General features: G+C 41.7%; 1 protein-coding gene across 3 annotated transcripts in view; it reads right to left on the reverse strand.

The window, feature by feature from the left end:
- Window positions 1-21,725, reverse strand: part of LOC138741129 (ubiquitin-associated and SH3 domain-containing protein B-like) — a 129,323-nt gene that overhangs the window by 19,763 nt on the left and 87,835 nt on the right. For all 3 annotated transcript variants that reach the window (XM_069894713.1, XM_069894714.1, XM_069894715.1), the window contains 7 exons: window positions 20,473-20,526; window positions 13,580-13,766; window positions 8,638-8,836; window positions 7,124-7,293; window positions 5,306-5,514; window positions 2,480-2,618; window positions 566-686 (listed from right to left, as the gene is read on the reverse strand). In XM_069894713.1, the coding sequence (XP_069750814.1) occupies window positions 566-686; window positions 2,480-2,618; window positions 5,306-5,514; window positions 7,124-7,293; window positions 8,638-8,836; window positions 13,580-13,766; window positions 20,473-20,526 (1,079 nt within the window). The remainder of the gene's footprint in view (window positions 1-565; window positions 687-2,479; window positions 2,619-5,305; window positions 5,515-7,123; window positions 7,294-8,637; window positions 8,837-13,579; window positions 13,767-20,472; window positions 20,527-21,725) is intronic.

Here is a 21,725-nt window from a genome sequence, read left to right on the forward strand (position 1 = left end):
TTCTCAAATGTTTGAGTAGTGGGTTGTGAATTGTTCAAGGGAGAATTTCTGTAACTCGAATAGCTGTAACATGGTCTCTGGTTAGTTTGGAGACAAAATCTAGTCAGGATACTCCTTTCAAAAGCTGACACTGGATCTTTTTCCATCTGCACATGATGACAAAAGAAAAACTTTGGTTTGGTCTGAAAGGGAACACTGAAGAGGCATCGCTCAGTAGTATAATTATTTTTAATTTAAAAAAAATTACAACAATGTAATTTAAATTCTTGCTGCCCAATTGCACCCAATTAACCTACAAACCCATATGTTTTGGAGAGTGAAAGGAAACCGGAGCACCCAGGGAAAACCCACCCAGACATGGAAAGAACGTACAAACTCCTTACTGACAGCGCCGGATCCGTATTCCGGTGGCTGGGGCTGTAATAGCATTACGGTAACCGTGCCGTCCTAAATGTTTTAGAGTGTCTGTCCAGATAGTGAGATGAAGAGGAAAGATGGCTGCGAAACACCCTCAGATCAAGCCAATGAACACAAATGCTTCCTGTAACCAAGAAAACATACAAACCTTTCGAATCAAAGCATTGAGAGAGCCAGTGTTTCCCGAAAACAACATCCATCCTCTCTCCATGTCGGCAAATGTATAAATCCCGTTTCTGTGGACTGGACCGGGAGTTCTTAGACAGCATCTGTGACAACACATAGCAAATGACCACCTCCCTGTGACAATGCAAGATAACAAATGAGAAACGAACAAGACTAGGTATTTTCCAAGCAGGACTTCTTTCAGTGCAGTTACCCTTCGTGTTTTGACTGTGGATTGATAAGTTGAGGAAGTTCAAATGAAACAACACTTTGCTATTTCCTGGTGTTAGGGAATTTATAGGCAACGGTAGCCAGCAGATTAATGTTCCATTAATTTTATCTCAGCAATTCTGGAGGGAGTTCAAAACTAACAATGGACAGCAGGTCCAGGTGAATTACAGTAATTAACTTGCTGACTTAATTTAATTCAATTCTCTGCCCACCAGAACCTGAGTGGATGCTCCATTCATTGTTCAGTTGCTGGAATACAAACAATTTGGCTTTCCTCAAACAATTTCTTTTAAAATTTAACTTATAACAATATTTGCACCTATAATGTTGCCACAAAGATATGATTTTCGTGATGTGTTCATAACAATAAATTTTGATTCTGACTAAATGCGCTAGATTCACATCAGGGTTTGTTGGGCCTGAAAATCAGCCTTGCAACACCTTCCAGTCTGATCTCAGTATTTTACCCAGACCCTCTCACATCTGGACCACACCTTTTCACATGTCTGAGTCACGTATGGGTTCATAGACTTTTGGGAGGGAATGGGAATGTTCAAACTTCTTTATAAATTAGTAACCTTTGCTGCAGAGATGCTGGACGAACTCGGCTGGTCTCACATAGGAGTCCATAGGAGATAAAGATATATTACTGACCTTTTGGGCCTGAACCCTTCCTCAAGATAGGGCTCAGGCTTGAAACGACAGTAATATATCTTTACCTCTGATGGACACCGCGAGACTGAGTTCCCGCCAGCATTTTTGTGTTTTGACTATAATCACACCATTTGCAAACTTTTGTGTTTCACTGCCTGTGTTGATAATTTTCCTGTTGCTTTTGATGATATTTCACACCCTAATAACAGCATCACCATCCAGCAGAAAATGTGGTCATTTTTATTAATGTGGCAGGGAAGTCCAGGAACCCACAGGATTTTGGCCATCATGTGTTGCTTGGTATTGTCCAGTAGGTGGCACACTTTATGCACGTGGCCTCGTGGAACAGTGCTATTAGGTGAGAGTAAAATCATAATGCTGAAGAAATTCATCAATTCAAAGTTTTTTCTTTGACCTACTGAGTTTCTCCAGCATTGTATTTTTACTTCAGTCATGGTGTCTGCAGACTTTCATGTTTTACTCCTCTGGTAAGAGAAGCCTCACAAAGCGAGCTGTTTCCATCACTCTCCTACAATGTTTGTGTGGTGGATGGGAGTTTATTAGACATCACACTTCAGGGGGTCTGTTAAAAAGTTGCAGAGGAAATTTGTTACAAGTGTGCTGCAACAACTACACATATCGTCTTTCCTCCTGGGAAAATTAAGAAGAAATTTAATATATTTATTAGAAGAACTCAAAGGATATATATTAATATTAGAAACAGTTTCCACTCATGGGGTGGGGGGGGGGGTGTGTGGGTAAGTAATAAAAGGATAGAGAACTAATGAGCAGCAATTGGATCCGAGGCTCTGAGAAGTTTCTTTTTAATGAGTGATGCAGTGGAGTAGATTTTACACACATCTGTAACATTCCAAAGGCAATAAAATGAAGATAGGTTGCCAGGGGCACTCAGAAATGTCAGAAGGTGGGTTCAAGAACAGGCACTGATTCAAGAAAGGACACCTTCTGCACTGAATCATTAAAATTATTTCTAGAGGGAGGTGTAACTTACAGGCATTGGTTGGCAGATGACATTAGAGGGCAGTGACAAAGCCTCGCCTGGTCCCTGCTCCTCTTGGTTCCTCCTCCGGAGAACTCCGTCACACATACTGGCGCCAACAGCAGCAGTTGCAGTCAGGAACGAGTTAGATCTGAGCAAACACAGGGGAGACAAGAAGGTCTTCATGCCAGCAAGTCACAGGGAAGAAAGACAGACCATTCTTCCCTTTGCCCCAGCCCAAATTACCTTGCGGAAGGGCTCAGGCCTAAAGCATCAGTGATATATCTTTACCTCCTATAGAAGCTGCAAGATCTGCTGAGTTCCTCCAGCTTACAATCACAGCATCTGCAGTCTTTCGTGTTTCTGACCAAGTAGTTCCACAGTGCACACATCCCACTTAGGGAACTCCCAAAACAGCCACACATACCTTAGAAGTGCAGCCGTTGTTAGAATGCAGGTAACCTGAGCTCAATTGCTACACAAACACCCACAAACAGCAATGTGATAATAAATTGCTGTCTGTATTGGTGAGGTTGGTAGGGATTAAAATAGAGGTAGGTCACAGGTGGGCTCAACTACAAAATCACCTGGAATGGAGGGCATTAGTTCCAAGGAGAGATTGGATAGGCTGAGCTTGCTCTCACTGGAGCATTTAGAGGGATGACCAAATAGAAGTGTATAAAATTATGAGGGGTGTGGATAGGGTGAATGATTTCAGTCTTTTTCCCAGGGTAAGGAAGTCGAAAAGCAAAGGGCGTAGGTTTAAGGTTAGAGGAGAGGGATTTAAAGAGATTGTGGTTATATGGAATGAAGGCACCAACAATGACGATGTTTAAAAGCATTTGGACCAACCAGAATAGGAAAGAAATGGAAGACAGCAAGCAAATGGGATTTGTGTCACTTTCGAGTTGGCCTGAAGGGCCCTTTTCTGTGCTGTACAGATCGGTGACAAAACCCAATCGGCAGGGCCTGACCCCAAACGTTTCATCAGAGCACATTCAGTACAACTCCGATTATCCAAAATGGTTGGGACCAGGCCTATTTCGGATAAACACTTTTTTTCCAAAGAACTAATCATTGAAAAAAAACAGCCCAGTAGCAACAGCAAATCACTTGTATCAGTGTTTAAACAACAAACAACAAGGGAAGGCTATTAAAGCATTAAAGTAATGTTGAATTCTCTCCAAAAAACTATGCTGGCTACCGCCGATTACAGAAACGAACACGAGATCCCCTTCTGCGGCGGACAGCCTGAGGTCCCAGTCAGTTCAGCTACGAAAAAATTTCAGATAAATAAGGATTTCTGATTTGTTTCAAATATCCTCAATTATCTGAAATTTCTTTAAAATTTTGGATAAATGAGAATTCAGAGAATACAATTTTGGATAATTGAAGTCATACTGTACCTGTTAGATCCCCTCGTACCCATGAGGGGTTGGTTTGGAAAGCAGAGAATCTTTTAGGTTCATCCAAGAGAGCAGTTTAACTTCTCATGTGCACTATTTAACACTGCAGCACTCTCTTAGCACCCCACTGGAATGTTAGCCCAGAATTCTGCATACAGATCTCTGCTGGAGCAAATGGAAGCTTCACCCTCTGAATTCAGAGCTGAGAAGGCTACTTACTGAGCCACACAGGAGACCACTGCCCAAGTGACCACCATTTAGCATTCAATCAATATTGCAATATCAGAGTATCGGGTTGCTATGGTACTGCAGTCTGAAAGAGTTTAAATTTAAAATTTAAATACATTTTTAAAAATGTAGACATACAGCACGCTAACAGGCTATTTCGGCCCACGACTCCATGCCAATTTACACCCAATTAACCTACATCCCCAGTAAGTTTCAAATAGTGGAGGAAACCAGAGCCCTTGAGGAGATCCCATGGGGAGAAAGTACAAATTCCTTAAAGACAGCACAGGATTTGAAGCCCAGTCACAATCACTGGCACTGTAAAGACATTGCGCTACCTACTACGCCAACTTGCCATCCTTCTGCAAGGGAACTTCGGTGAAGATGGGTCATGCACATGCAAACTAATTACTTATGAACTGGAGCCAAATGGGTAATTGGAAAGAACAATCTGTTGGGAATGTGCCCCTCAATTGTTAAGGTGAATCAAATACAATCAGTTTTCACCAAAGAGTAAAAGACAAGAGCCTTTCAAGATCCCAAGAGAACCCAAAGTGTTTCTAAGTGTTGAAGTATCATGGCCCCGTTGTAGGAAATCCAACAGCACATCTGTGAGTGCCATACAAATGTGGCCTAGCAAGACTGAATGAACAGCAATTTTCCAAGATCATCTTTTGCAGGAATGTTGGCTGAGCTAATACCCTGGGAAAACAGGAGAGTTGAAGATACCTCAAAGTTAAGCAGATGTTCAAAGGGCTACACCCACCAGTCCCATGGCTTCAGCCCATAGCGAGCAGTTGCTTACTGCAAGTTACCTTATAAAGTCTTAATTTTTTGAAAATAAATTATTTGCATTTTCAGTCAAGTTACTGGATAATTGAAATCTGTTTTCCACAAAAGGAAGATAGAAGCCTAACCTTCAAAGTGGGTTTGGGGGCCACATGACTGTTTTACAGCCTTCTCAATGTCATGGTTGATCAAACATCATAGAGAGTGAAACTGGACAGGGCGCAGGGGGCCTCCCATGGCTGTTCACAGTCGATTAAGTTTCCCTTTTAATGTCACTGATTTTCATAACATTGATTTTACATTCAATCTTTTGGTTTGTCCTGAAGCTGGCATTCTTTTTAATGATGAGATTATCTTAGTTAGTCCTCCTGGTGGCATGACAATGATGCTATAAAGGCACTCAGTGACAACTCACCCATGAAAGACCCATGTATCGCATTCATCTGCCTTGGCAATGTAGTTTTCTGGAAGCAGGCCGGAGCAGCCTGTTGCTAGTGAGGTGCCATAGATCCAACCCTCACTAGTACTGCTCTGCTCAATCGGCGACATGAATACAAAATCTCCCTGCACTAGCTCCAGCTCATCGTCATTCTGAGGCGTATATGGGTACATCACTCGCAGAGTCTGACAACAAGAGCAGAAAAGAGACTTCAAACTGTCACACTTACACCTCAAGCCAGGCACAGAAAATAATCCGTTATCAAAAGTAGAGCCATCAAACTATATGGCACAGAAAAAGGCCCTTCAGCCCAACTCATCCATGTTGACCAGATCCTCCCTCACCATGTCAGTCTCACCACCAAGTACAGGGAGCAACCTGATATTCCTGAGTCAAGGAGCAGAAAGCACTTGACACTGCATGAGAAAGATTATTGAAGGCCAAGTTTTTCATTTCTATTTCTTCATTCCTTTTTTTATATATTATTTCACATACTAAAATTATTTACATTTTACTGATTGTTTAAATATATTAAAAAATAAAACTGGTGTTCAATCTGTTAGCTGATGAATTGGTGCTTGGTCATCCAGTTGGAACCATGGCAGAATTTAAGACGACTAACAACTGCAAAGATTATTTGAACCAAACCTGCTGCAAAGTAGGCTTATTTCATGAGAAAAAATGCAATGAGTGGAGGAGTAATACATAAATCTAGAAAACATCCAGAAAAATTGACCCACTCACGAACAATCCAATGCTCTGGAGACAAGAACAATGAGAACTTGGCCTATCAGTCTGCCAGGATGTGAAATGTCACTGTAGGATCAGTGTAGTCTAGGGCCAGGGCCACAGTTCCATCTCCTCTGGCGGAAGTGCCGCTTCTCTTCATAGGACAATCATAGCAGTGAGACCTGAAAGGTGCTGGGACTCCTAGTACAAAAGGCAAGTGCAGCATCCTGGTTAGAGTGTTGGGTGGGGGTTTAATTCAGACAGGAAGCCCATCTATTTCATGAATAGATGAATAATTGGACATCATTTGCATAATCTCTTCCACTCATTGCTTTCCTTCCTGCGAAGTAATCCTGCTTTTCAACAGTTTTATTTTAGTTCATAAAGCCATTAAATCCAATCCAATTGGTCTCCAATTCATTGGCACAGTGCCATCTTACCAGCTGATGCAACTGTTTATGACATGCATCTGATTTTATGGTAGAACCTGTACGGAACCAAATAATAGACAAATCCAAGCAAATACAATACTTCGAGCAGATTAAATGCCTTGAAGGTACCATCTCCTTACAGGAAGTGAAGCAGGTAGAAAGGAAACACTGTCCTTTCATCCACTAAAGCAGTGGTTCCCAACCTTTTACTTTCCACTCACATACCACTTTAAGTATTCCCTATGCCATAACTGTTCTGTGATTAATAAGGGATTGCTTAAGGTGGTATGTGGGTGGAAAGTAAAAGGTTGGGAACCACTGTATTAACCATTCCAAATTGATTCGTTATGTGCACAGTTTCATATCTCCAAAGGAAATGGGCCAATGACAATTTTTCTCAAGCAAAATATTTCATAATAATTGGGTCTACAGCAGTGATTCTCAACCTTCCCTTTCTACTCACATACCACCTTCAGCAATCACTTACTAATCACAGAACACTTATGGCATAGGGAATACTTAAAGTGGTATGTGAGTGGAAAGTAAAAGGTTGGGAACCACTGTATTAAAGTGATGGAAATATTTGTCTAAGTTGGGTTTAGCATGTAACCATTCACTGCTTCAGGTTATTTACCTCGTGATTAGCAAATCGAATATCTCGGGAATAAACTGCAGCAACCCAATCACAGCCCAGCTTCAGATCCACGCCACGAGCTAATTTTTCCAGCGCAGTCAAGTGATTGGGCTGGAAATGATACGCAAGAGTGACATGGAGCTGCTTCTTGTGGGGTTCCACTCGGACATCTACAGGAGGAGCAACAACAATTAAAGAGGCACCTTCATGAACAAGCCATTTGAAAGAAATGATTCCAATCAGAACAAGGGAGATAACAGGTTTCTAAAATAGGTATCATGTTAGTTCAAGGATGTAGGACAGGGAATACAACCTGCCACACTCTTCTACACATTGTAGGTCCATTGCCCAGTTTACCAGGAGCTTGAGGCCAAGCAAATAGTTCACTACCAGCATCTGTTCACATTTATTGTCTCTCTGTCAACCTGACCCCAAGACTCAGGGCCAGTTGTGCAGGACATTTCTTGGGGAATGCAGAATTCCATGTAAATATCACCTATAGCAGACCATTCAGCCCCATTTTACATTCAATGAGCTCATGCTGATCTGTCTTCCAATTCCATTTGATTGGTACCACTGGTTCATAAAGCTCTTGTCTTTTAACACCACACACATACTATATATACTCATGTAAAAGTCAAATTAAGTAGACCTTTTTATATTTAAATTTATGGGGTCAACTGTTATGTGGATACTACTTTTGAAGGGCTGAAATTCACACTAGAATCCAAAATACCATAGCAGAAGTCCACACTAGATCTAAACAAACGAAGAACAAAAACACAAAGTAATAATGGAGCCTGTGCATCAAAACACACATCCTACCATGGAGGAGGTTGGGACCGCAGTATCTGCATTGAAAGCTCCAATCGGTGGGTGGTGATGGCAAAAGCCCACATTCAAGGCATCGGGTACTCAGGTGGGTGGGAGGCTGGGGCTGAGGTGTCAGGAGCTCCAGCCTGCAGATGGCCGGGATAAGAGTCTAGGGTCAATTTTTACACGAGATGTACAGAACATTCCAAATTTTTTGCCCAAAAATAGGGGGTCGATTTTTACATGACTATATACAGTAAATAACCGAAGTGGACAAGTGGAAAGTTGGAAGGGACAAGAAAAAAAGTGTCAGACGGTCTTAAAATAGCTTGTAAAAATGTAGTTTCTGTTGTGACAAGGAATATACACACAGCAAGCTCCCATAAACAGCAGTTAAGAGAGAAATATTGGCAAAAGACACTAGGCAGAAATTCACCCCAACTTCTTTGCAAAAGCATTGCCATAAGATCTTTTGCCACCATGAGAAGGCAGATGAAACCTGAGAGATGATTAATTCTGTGGAGTGTACTGTGGTCCTCAGTCTTCTCAGAGTAGTGAGAATGGCACACTCAGCACAGATCATTCAGATTTTAATCTCCACCAAACCACCACCCCCTCTCCTGAATCAGAGTTCAGCTGCTTGTGAAACGTATATTGATCAAAAGTTACTATTTTAATACCGGTATTATTCAATTTCCCACCTGCTTTACTTGTAGCCTCAGATGCAAAGTCTGCAGCAAATTTCTTGATGATTTCTGCGCTCTCCTCCTCTACAAAGAGGCCAATAAAGTTCGACGAAGTGTACAGCTCCAGGGGAAGGGGAAGGGGGAAGGTCTCCTTCCACCGACTCACTGTGTTCTGCAAGGCTTCACAAAGACCTTCCACTTTGCTGTCCTCACACTGAAAACAGAAATGAACCCAGTACAGTCAATTACAGATCACAGGAAACCAACATCAGGCAAGAGAAGTGGCAGCCAGCAAAACATCAACCCAAAGATTTAGAACCCAGTGGCACCCAAATCCAGTATCACACCACTCCCTAGAGTAGAAGATGTCCCATTTTCCCCAAAACCACAGTATCAGAAACTTCTCAGCATACCCAGTATCACATCACATTCCACCACTCAACAGGACCTAGTATCACATCACTTTTCACCACTCAACAAGACCCAGTTTCAGACCATCCCACCCAGTGTTAGTATTATTAATTCATTTCTTTCATGGAATGCAACCATTGCTTCCATGGTCACACGGATTCCCCATCCAGGAAATCTACATTCCCTCTGATGAAGGTACTCTCACGGTGCTGTTTGCCAAAGAGTTCTAGGAATTAGACCCAGTCTAAATGGAGTTCAGGCTATACATTTCCAAAGTAATATGCAAATTGGAGGGAACAGTAGCTCAAGTTTCAGTTCTTTCTGGCTCCCTTCGTTCTGCTCTCAGCTTATTCCTGTTATCACATGCTGTGATCCAAGGGTGACCAGTTGCAGAATAACTGAAAGACAGGTCCTCAGGAAGAGGGGAAGGAGCTGGGCTATCCACTTATTATTAGAATAGTATATCATGGGAACAGGCCCTTCGGCCTACGTCTATGTGCGCCGAATATACTGTCCAAATCAAACCAAAACTCCTGCTTGCACTTGAGAGAAATCTCTTCATAGTAATGTGAAAACACACAAATGTAGTAGGAACTCAGCAGGTCCCACAGCATCCATAGGAGGTAGACAGTTTGGGGCTGAAGGAGGACTCGGGGGGCCCAAAACATATCTTTACTTCCCATGGATGTGCGAGACCTGCTGAGTTCCTACTACATTTGTGTGTTTTCACTACAATCACAGCATCTGCAGACTTTCACTTCATATTCATGTGTAGAGCTGATGGTTTTGTTGTTAGTCATGCATTTTCAAGGCCATGATATCTAGTCTTTAGTAGTTCAATGAAGGTGGTAGAAGTACCCACTTGGTACTTCTAACTAGTCACTGAATGCTTCAGCCTGAGTCACATGCAAGGCCAGTGGTTCTCAACCTCCCTCCCCCCCCTCCCCCCTCCTTCCCCCCTCCCCCCCCTCCCCCCCCCACCCACTCACATATCTTCTTAAGTAATTCCTTATGAACAGCAGAGCAGATATGGCATAGGACACCATAGGTGCTCTGTAAAGATGCAACTCTGTAAGGGATCAGTAAAGATGATAATGTGAGTGGGGGGGAAAAGATCAAGAGCCACAGAGCTAGACTGTGGTCTAGATCATTAAGGATGGGAATATTCTTGGAATTCCTCCTCCTCTTCTTCCCATTAGCTGGCCAATTGTCTGCCACCATTCATAGGCCTGGAGAGTTTAGATTTCATCATTGATCATGGGATTATTTAGCTCTGTTCATTACATGCTGCCCAGCAAACATACAGCACTGCATGGCACTCAGATGACACCTGCCAGCACACCCTTGGGTGCTCATTGAATCCAGGCTGATCATCTGGTTAACTGCAGTAGTAGTGATGGTAATGCTGGTTATAAATTATGGTCCAAATTTATGCTGATTGCTTCTTGCATTTCATAGACGTCCAGTTTTTCAACTGTTAGTTCTGAATCAATTCATTTTTTAAACAAGAGTTTGGTGCCATATAATGTGGTGGAATTGTGAGCCAATCATTATTACCACTGCTGTCATCAAGGATGGATTAACCATGGCAGTAGGTCTATCCTTCATATTGGTTCACTCACAACCAACCACAGATCCAGACTGGTGCCCATCACCTTCAGGACTTGGTCGACTCAGTCAGGTTTGGTGACTGATATTGCAGTTCCTCCTTCCCCACCAAATCAAGTCTGGGCCCTTCTCCTGGTTACTGCTTTTTCCGAGCGATGTTCATGATACTGAGAAAGGGGATTGGCCATGTTTGATTTGACCCCCTCTGTCTTAATAATACCCAGAGCCAATGCTGAGGACTCCCATGGCTTCTCCCTGCCACCTGTACTCCCATTTCTGGTGGGTTTGTTCTGCTGCTGGTAAAGGACACAACTAAGGATTGTGCTGGAGAAGTCTCGAATGTTGTGTGTAGTATCTTCTCCCATTTTATGCCAGGTCTTATTTTCAACTCTTTACCAGACAACATTCCTACAACATCCAACATTTTCCTTATTCTCCTATTTCTATCTTCTTTATCCCCAATCTCCCCTTCCCCTCCTGAGTTGTCCTTTATCCCTTGTCGGACAACCACATCTCCCCTCTCCATTTTGATTTGCGAATCCACTCGCAAGCGTCAACTGATTTTGCAGTGACCGCTCTTTTCCCCCACCCAGCCCCCCCCAGAAAAGATTTCGCTTTTTATATGTCACAAAGGTCACTCTTTTAATTCCCTCCTTATTCTCTCTATTCCATTACCTTCCCTTATTAATTCTTGTCTATACTATCTATGTTTTCCTCTAATTACAGATACTTTCACATATGCCCATTGTCTCTATTCACTCTTATACCTCTTTACCCGCATACATATCAATCGTGGTCATTTTTACCCTCATTACCCGTCTTCATCCCTCAGTCTATTTTTGTCTTTACCCACATACATATCAATCGTGATCATTTTTGCTCTCATTACCCGTCTTCATCCCTCAGTCTATTTTTGTAATTGTTCTGCAAATTTTCGTGCTTCTTCTGGATCCGAGAATAGTCTGTTTTGTTGTCCTGGAATAAATATTTTCAATACCGCAGGATGCTTCAGTGTAAATTTATATCCTTTCTTCCATAAAATCGCTTTTGCTGTATTGAACTCTTTTCTCTTCTTTAGGAGTTCAAAGCTTATATCTGGATAAATGAAGATTTTTTGCCCTTTATACTCCAGTGGTTTGTTGCCCTCTCTTACTTTTTCCATTGTCTTCTCCAGTACCTTTTCTCTTGTAGTATATCTTAGGAATTTTACTACAATAGATCTTGGTTTTTGTTGTGGTTGTGGTTTAGGGGCCAATGCTCTATGTGCCCTTTCTATTTCCATTTCTTGCTGTAGTTCTGGACATCCTAGGGCCTTAGGGATCCATTCTTTTATAAACTCCCTCATATTCTTGCCTTCTTCATCTTCCTTAAGGCCCACTATCTTTATGTTATTTCTTCTGTTATAATTTTCCATTATATCTATTTTTTGGGCTAGTAATTCTTGTGTCTCTTTAGTTTTTTTATTAGATTCCTCCAATTTCTTTTTTAAGTCTTCTACCTCCATTTCTGCTGCTATTGCCCGTTCTTCCATCTTGTCCATTTTTTTCCCCATTTCTGTTAAGGTCATATCCATTTTATTTATTTTCTTTTCTGTGTTGTTTATTCTTCTTCTTAAATCATTGAATTCCTGTGTTTGCCATTCTTTAAATGACTCCATGTATCCTCTAACAAGAGCAAGTATATCCTTTACCTTGCCTTTCCCTTCATCTATTTCACTGTATTCTTCCTCTTCTTCTTCCTCTGGGTTGGCCATCTGTTGTTTCTTTGCTGCCCTTTCCTCCTTTCTTGTTTCTATTGTCTTCTGTGGTCTCTTCTTGCTGCAGGTGTTCTGCAGCAGTCGTTGCCGGCTGTGGAGATCGACTCCCCAGCTGGTCCCCCCTCCCGTCGGTGTGTTTTTTTTCATGCACATCGCGCATGCGCGAGGAGTCGCGCATGCGCGGTTGCGCACTTTTACTCGGCTCTGTGAGCCATTGTTGTAGTTCTTTTTCTACCGACCTGAGGTAGTGGGGTCTTCTCTCCACAGCGGGCCTCTTCGGACAGGTAAGGCCTTCACCTTTTTCCTCCGTTGTCTTCTCTTCCTCTCTTCTTTCCGTTGATTTTGATTTTTCTCCTTTTGTCTCCATCTTCTTTCCACCTTTATACTCACTTTTCTTTAACTTGTATTTCTGTGCCTTTGTATTTTCTCTTGTTTTTCCCGACTTTTCTGGAGAGGGCTGGAGTTCACCGTCCGGCCACTACTCCATCACGTGACTCCTCCCATTTTATGCCAGGTCCATGTGAGTTTTGCAGAGGACTTTTGCAACAGGGCTTTTATCCCAACACTCCCTAGTTCTATCCACACCACTCTCTTATTCTTCAGGACAGCGTCCATTTACAATTCTACTGGACACAGAATCACACAAATCTACAGGACACTGTAACACACCATTATGCACATTACTACCAGATCCAATATGCTACCACTCCCCACATTATAGGACCAAGCATCACATACTCTCAGATCAAGTATGATATTGCACTTTCAGTGTTACGTGATCCAGTATTCAACTCCACAATGATTAAAAATAAAAGCATCACACCACTGACCACCAGTAAAACACAAAAGTCTGCAGACATGGTAGTTCAGGTAAAAACACAATGCTGGAGAAACTCAGCAGGACATTGTACTTTATTTTGCAAAGATACATAACCAACGTTTCAGGCATGAGCCCTTCATCAAGGTATGGAAAAGCCTGAAATGTTGGTTATTTGTCTTTGCTATACAAAGAACATGGTTTGATCTGCTGAGTTTCTCCAGCATTCTCCACCACTGACCACTCACCATTCCACACTATACTTCAGGGCCCAGTATCAATGCCAACAAACCCATAGGAGACACTCCCCGCTATATACAGAACCCAGTGCAGGTCACTCTCGACAAAGACCCAAAGGCACTTACCATGAAGAACTGGCAGAGTGTGATGTGAGGGAAGATGTTATGAGCTTTGTTTTTGCCACATAGCTGTCGCGTTTGATGCCAGTACTCAAAGAGTTTGTTTGCCAAAGGCCCGGTGGGTCGCAGGTACAGAACGTATTCTCGAGGAAGCGGGTCATCCAGGAAGGGATCGTCCACATGTGAGAACAGCCTAATGTGGCAGAAAGCAAGGGCGGAGTGAATTTCCTGACACAACAGATGGCACACAGCAATTGCCATACTTACCTCCAGCAGCACCAGATTTTATCAAACACTCGGCAACTTATTACTAGATACCGACCCCATCAAGATCAACTGCTCCTCAAACAAATTCAAACCAGGAGGAGTGTGTCTGGGTCTGGGATGCCAGGGGTTTCATTCATCAAAACATACCCAGTGGAACGCATTGCTGGGAATCGTGAAATCTGGTTTCTGCACACCACCAGTGAATATTTAACCATGGGAGTTTGAACGATTCATATTCTCTGACCTTCATAAATATATAGTCAGAATTGTTCAGCACAGAAACAGGTCTTTTAGCTCTGCTAACCATCATACCCCATTTACCAATTCCACTTGTCTGCATTAATTCCATGTCCCTTATGCCAGTGGTTCTCAACTTTTCTCCCCCCGCCCCCCACTCACATACCACCTTACCAACCACAGAATGTCTTTGGTATCCTATACAATAGGTGCTCTGTGGTTCGTACAATGTGGGGAAAAAAAGGTTGAGAACCACTGCCTTTCCAGATACATCATAAATACCATTCCAGATGCATCATAAATGTTATGAATGTTCCTTGTGAATCTTTCTGCACCCTCTCTTGTCAAAGCACATGATGTAACGTGTGAACAGAACTGCACACAATATTCCAAGTGTTGTCTGATCAACATTTTATAGCATTGTCATATGACATCCCAACCCTTTTACTCAATGAAGGCAAGAGTACAGTACACCTTCTTTCCCACCCTGTTTTATTCATGTTCCCTTTTTCAGAAAACTATGGAAAAAGTAAGTAACATCCCAAAGGCCCTGCCATTCATTCTGAACATTCTGCCCTAGTTTGACTTCACAAATTGCTTCACTTTCCACTTGTCAGAGTTAAATTTCATCTGCTATTCTCTTGCCAACTTTCCTGGTTGATCTATATCCTGTTGCAACATTAGAAACCAATTTTTACTGTCCATAACTTCACTATTTTGATGTGACCACAGTGACAGACCAGCGAGCAGCTCTGCGGCTGAAGGACATACACTGGAGATGAGCAGTTTGTCACTTAAGGGCAAAGAACGCACACAGGCCATAGGCTGCTGGTGACTGGAGGTCAAAGGACTCACACCAGGCTGTGGGCTGCTGGAGACTGGCTCATGAGAACCAGATATCAGAACTAGACTTCGAGAAGGTGCTAAGGGCAAGAGCTCCTGAAGGGTTCTGAGCACTGAAGGTTTCCTCATCGTGTTGGAGGTTTGGATCTGGGCTTGGGTTACTGATGATTTAAAATGAACAGAAGTCTTGTGCAGTTCTAGAGACTGCGGCCGCACTGGAGGCAAATCCACAGACACTCAGTGCCTTTGTGGAGACTCTCTTCTGCTTCTGATTATGACTGTAAGGGACACTGGGGAAATGCTAATGGTGAATCTTTATCTGCCTTATGGCAGTCAAATAGGCAGTTTTGTGTAATAATGCATTTCTGTTTTATTACATGACAATAAATAGTATCCGAGTATCTCTGCAAAGTTATTAATCATGTCATGAAAATGTTCATCCAAGTCATTAACATACATGCCAAACAACATACATGATGCTTTCATCCAAGTCATTAACATACGTGGCAAACAACATACATGACACTTTCATTCAAGTCATTAACATAAATGGCAAACAACATCAATCCTTGCAGCACACCATTGGTCACACTTCTCCAATATGAAAAGCAACACTCCAAAACACCCTTCATCTCCGACCGCCAAGCTAATTTGGTATCCAAATCAAGGTTCAATTTTGTGACCTCTGCTCCAATCTGTTCCCATCTGTCCTTTACACAACATACATCTGTTCCCAATCAATGCCTGTTCCCATTTTCCCCTTGCACATCCTAGTCCTCACTTTTTGCTAACAACTTTCTCCCATGGTGTCCTCCCCTACTTGTCTCCCCACTCCCACCTTCTTTTGTCCAATATCCTATTACATCTTGGCTGCTCCCCAACCCTCTCTCCTCCTTCCTCCCCCACCCCACCTTTTTTATGCTTGGTATCTACCCTTCATATAAAGGGTTCAGATCCAAAATGTTGCCTGTCCAATTCTCTCCACAGGTGCCTGTCCAACTGAATCACCAGCTTCTCATTTTGCTTAGATTTTCAGCATCTTCAGTTTCCTGGGTCTCTACTCTAGGAAGTTACATCACAGTGAGAGTGTTTCCCATGGGTTGATCTAAAGCCCTCAGCAGTCGAGGACATTTCAGGGCTGAGCCTTAAGGCAATCTTGGCAGACAAGTTATCAAACAGATTCAATTCAAAATCATTGCTGTGCTGTACAAGCTGTCAGCCAAGACCTGCATTCAATCCACTTGAGAAAATTCTTCATTTACAAAGTTGTTTCTATTTCTAAGAATTCAATAGCACATGACTACAATACATTTCTCTACCAGCCATGAATTAAAATGTGAGAGCAAGGCAAATTGAAAATTCAGACCACCAAGAATAGGCCTTCAAACTTCAGCCACACGTATGATTTTCTCCCCAAAAAGGTAAGGAGAGTGCAATGTACACTCACGTGGGTTTCTAATCACACAGGCCATTATCCTGCAAGCAGATATCACAGACAACTAAAAGATTCTCTCATCCCCACCTCAGAGCATTAAAGTCAGGAGAGCAAGAGACACACTGCATCTGAGGCTAATCTTGCTAATACCCCTGTACAACTCCAATCAATAACGTCAGCTAGGGTTACATCAGAAAATGCTCACCAGTGGCATAAATTATTTGTTTCACCTTCCTTTTCTCTGTCACTCTCTATAATATTTTTATTTCTCTTCCAAAACCTGTTTGAATTCCTTATCTCGTACTTTTCCACCATTCTGTATAACCAGACAAAGCAAGTACAGGAAGTCAAGGTTGAGGGTTCATCCTCTCATTTATGTTTGGAAGCTGCTTTTGTCCTTTTAAAAGCTCTTGCTCACTGTTCAACCTTTGTAGAGTTCAACAGCCAAGACTAAGGGACTATATCTCTGTACCAAATGTCCCTCTAGTACCCTGGTAATGTCAAGTGCAAGGGTCTCTGAAGATGTAGAGAAATGTTTAAATGTGATCATTAATTTTCGACATGTATTTTATGTTAATATGCATGTATCCTTAATGAGCTTACTGACTGCAAGAGAGTGTGGGGCCTCTGTCCCTGGTGAGCCCAGCTGTGTGCACCTTCAAGAATCTCTCCATGCTGGGTTAACAATTCAGCGGAGCATTTGGGACTTGATGGGGTGATCACAGGGTCACAACAACAGCTTACTTTTCTGTTGTTGTTTCTCAGGGGAAATCATGAGAAGAAAACTTGACACCAAGTAACATGTGGGTACTAAGATTATCCAGCTTGAGAGATGGGAATGTTTCAGGCATGGGGGTGTTCCATAGCCGAGGACCAAGCAGACAGCATTCCCATCGAGTATCATAAGATCACACACAAGACAAACCCATCAATCCACAGAAGATTTCACCCATGATGGTTGTTGGGTGACTTCCAGTGCTTAGGGGTGCAGATACCACATTGCCTTTACAGTTCCAGCAATTGGGACTTGGGTTCAAATCCCACACTGTCTGCAAGGAGTTTGTACATTCTCCCTGTCTCTGTGTGGATTTTCCCTGGTGGCTCTGGTTTCCACCGTTCGAAGCAAACCAGGGATGTAGGTCAATTGGGTGGAGCAGACTCGTGGGCCGAAATGGCCATTACCGTGCTTTATGTTCAAATGTTTTTTAATTATTAAATTTTAATTTGTGTTAGTTCCCTATGGACAGATTTTAAAGGAGGCTTTTTCCCTTTATAACCTACACATATTGGGGAAACAAGCGACAATCCTCTTTGTAGATAAATGAGAATTTCAAGGAGTGAGGATAACTGCCCATAAGAGATCCCAAATATACCATCCTTCCATTGACACAAAAACATCCAACATGAATTCTTGGCACAAAGAGCATTGCCTGCCTTTGTTCCTCAGCATCCCAAATTACTCTGTCTTAAAGCTGAAAGGTTACTCCCATTGACCGATATCCAAGGCTAAACTGACCTGGACATTGAGCCTGCATCTGAAAAGCACAGGCTTTCATTGTTAAACAGAATCTGTTAAAATGATGGAAACTAAATCACATATTTTCCTCACCAGGTTGATGGAAAACAAGATCTTCTGCCATCAACTGACCACAAGTCAGATGCAGCATATTAACTGCATATTGAATTCCTCTTACCCAGTCATGGTTAGGCAGTTTCAGTTAGCAAATGTGTGGTGCAGCAAGTTAAACTATGGCTTCTCATTTTCAGGGCCTAAGACAAATCCAGGTAGGGGCACATCCACAAATTTAATTGCAGGACTTGTCAGCACAGCATAAACTCAAGCACATCAAAATGATTGTCAGATATATAAAAGTATACTTAAATAACACACAAGCACATCAAAATGATTGTCAGATATATAAAAGTATACTTAAATAACACACACACACACACACACACACACACACACACACACACACACACACACACACACACACACACACACACACACACACACACACGAATCCAGGTGAGACAGAGAATATATACTTGCTGCATATGTTTAGAGTACATGGTTCCCAAGGCAGTAGTAATTAACCTAATTAAATTATAATTATAACAAAGAAACAGGTCATGTACAACATAAGATGAAATGAAGTAACATTTTGACTGTTCTTAACCCACAATACTCCTCAACTTGAACCTTTTCAAGAACTAAAGCAAATATATTCCCAGGTGCCTCAATCTCTCCTCAAAGGCTAACCCTCATCTCTGGAATCAACTTGATGAACCACTTCTGCACTGCCTCCAAAGCCATTATATCTTTCTCTCAAATAAAAATATTAGAACTGAAAACTGTACACCAGGTGTGGCCACACCAGTGCAATGCATGCTGTACAATTGCTGCAGAACCTTCTCTTCTTCATTTCAATCTTTCTCACAACGAAGGCCAATATTTCATTTGCCTTTTTGATTATCTGTTGCATCTTCAAACAAAATATTTTGCAATTCATGCACAAACACATCCAAGTCTCTCGGCACAACAGTATATAGGTACAGTACCCCATATCTGAATATCTGAAATCTGAAACTTTTTTCGTCCGTGGTCCCAAAGTAATAGAGTTCAGAAATCCCAATCAGAGAACAGAACATAGCAGATGCAAGTAATGCATTATTGAGTGTAGATTTTTCAATACATATCTACTTCAGTTAATTTGTGCTGATGTAAATATTTGTATTGTAATATGAATACATGAATCTTATAAGTCTGATTGAATGAGTGCATTTTTTAAATAGTGTTCCAAAATCCAAAAAATCCGATATCCTTCTGGTCCCAGGCATTTTGGATACGGGGAGTATCCAAAATTGCACTTGCAATATTTCACTATTCAAGAAATAATTTGATCTTCTACTTTTCCTTCCAAAGTGCATTAACATTGTATTCCATCTGACAGACCCTTCACCACCCACTCAACCCATCTAGGTCTCCCTGCACTTCACTGCATCATCTCCAATGTGCTTTTCCACTCAATTTGCTGTGAGCAAACTTAGATACAATACACTCTGTCCCCTCTTCCAAATCATTAATGTATAATCGTGAACACATTGACCCCTGCAACACTCTGCTCACTACAGACTGCCAACCAGAAAAACATCCATTTATCTCAACTCTCTCATCTCTATTCATTATCCAATCTTTGATCCAGGCCAATACATTACCCTAATTCCATGCATCCTCTACCAGGTCTCCCCACTGTCCATACCATCTTTTTCATGTTTGCCGAGAGTGAATGTGCCAAATCAGTACCAAACCAGCAGATATTGATTTGCTGTGGACACACTCCCAACAAGAAACTGACCAAAATTATTCCTAGCTTAAGGCTTGCCATTTTAATCTGGCTTCTCTATATAAATAACATTTTGGGGGTGTCAGTCTTGGGGTTTGCCAGGAATGTTGTGTAATTTGCTACAAGAAAACACCATTTCAACTAATTCTCTGCTTTTTCAATCCCTCAGAATTTACAGGAAAGCTAAATGGGCAGATCAGCAAATATGCCACAATAAGTAAATTGGACCAAAGCTCTTCCATCTACTGGATCATTCAATGACTGTATGAAAGAAATAAAACACATATCATAAAGTACAAATTGAGATTCTAGACAAATCTTGTAATTTATTACCAAGTGGAGGGAATTGCAGGTTTCTATCACAACTCACTTTAGGGAAAAACCACTTCCCAATTTCTCTTGAATTACCCAGCTCCACGTTAAGATCCCATCCTATTTTATCTGCCCTCTCCCACTGCTTCGTGGAATCATCCCTCAAACATTCTTCACTGGGAGCATTACTAATGCTACACATTTGAGGTGATAAACACACTTTACCATCTCTTCTCCATTGACAAAGTCTTTTGAATTTTATGGGGTTCTGATGCAGGAAAGCAAAGGAATTGTATGGAAATTCATGGCAATCCATTCAATTCAGGTTGGCAAAAGAGATTAGTAAGAAATAATCCCCTCAATATATTACTAATTTACAAAGATGATGAACCCTACTGTGAGCTTTTGCAGCAAGAGAAAATAATTAAGTGCACTGTAGATATTAATCTGATACGAACCAATCACATGCTGCCTGGACACTCTTCCCACCGGTAGATGCTAACGCCTTTAGTCTGGAAGAAAAAAAGATGAAAGAAGAATTGTTAACACACTGGGTTATAGATGGGTCTGTTTGAGTGCCCAGTTACTGGCACTGCAGTCATTGTGTCCACCGAGAGAGATGCAAATCTCTGACAATATTTTCCAAAGTTCTTTTTATAGAGCTGAACTAGATAGTAATGCAACCTGAAGAAAAAGTGGACAGACCTAACACAAACACATGCAAACAATGTATGCTGGGATAATATCCCCCCATTACTTATATAGTAAATACTGGGACAATCTGGCTAACTGAATCAAGAAAATAACTTAATTCCATCTTTCCCCAACCCAGGCTCCAACTGTGACCAAGCAGTATTCCTGTCACCTCACAATGTCTGAATTGTGCTGTTGCTTTTGAGCAGTGACCATTCAAGATTTCAATATTGATAGATCTTAATGGCAGAATGCAGAATGTGTATCGTGTAATCCGTGCAAAAAGAGATAATCCATATGAATAATAACTACATAGTAGGTTATTGTCTGCAATACTTGGCATTGAACAGAAACAGCAATGGGTCAGGGGGGAATCAAATCACACACATCCCAGCTGTCACCTTTTGATTCTATCAACACTACCTACTATAATCTCTGTTAAAGCCTCTCCTCCCTCTCTGAGAAACACTGGGGAGAGCAACAAATATAAACTTAGTTTGGTAACAAGGAAATGGTGGGCAGCATGGTTAGTGAACCAAGTTCAGATCCGGCACTGTCTGCAAAGAGCTTGGATGTTCGCCCTGTGTCTGTACAGGCTTCCTCCGAGTGCTCCGGTTTCCTCCCACTCTTCAAAACGTACAGGGGTTGTAGGTTACTTGGGGTATTTGGGTTGGTGGGACAGAAGGGCCTGTTACTGTGCTGTATGTCTAAATTTTAAAAATTAAATAAATCTGCTGACAGGGTCATTTTCTTTCTTACCCCATCCATTCAACCCATTCCCCAGGCTGACTAATCTATTCATGTAACAGAAACAAGTAGCTGGAATGGAGAAAAAGGAAACTGGTTTTCAATTCTGATTTCCACAACCATCTTGGAGTCCAAGAGCTCCAAAATCAAATATGCTTTCAAGTGTAGTCATTATTGGAAAAGAGAAACAAAAGGCAGCTGATACATGCACTGCAGGATCACTTAAAAGCAATGATATAATAATCAGATATTCTACTTTTGGGTAATGTTA

Source organism: Narcine bancroftii, chromosome 8, assembly GCF_036971445.1.
Source record: "Narcine bancroftii isolate sNarBan1 chromosome 8, sNarBan1.hap1, whole genome shotgun sequence".
In the NCBI taxonomy this organism is placed as follows: Eukaryota; Metazoa; Chordata; class Chondrichthyes; order Torpediniformes; family Narcinidae; genus Narcine; species Narcine bancroftii.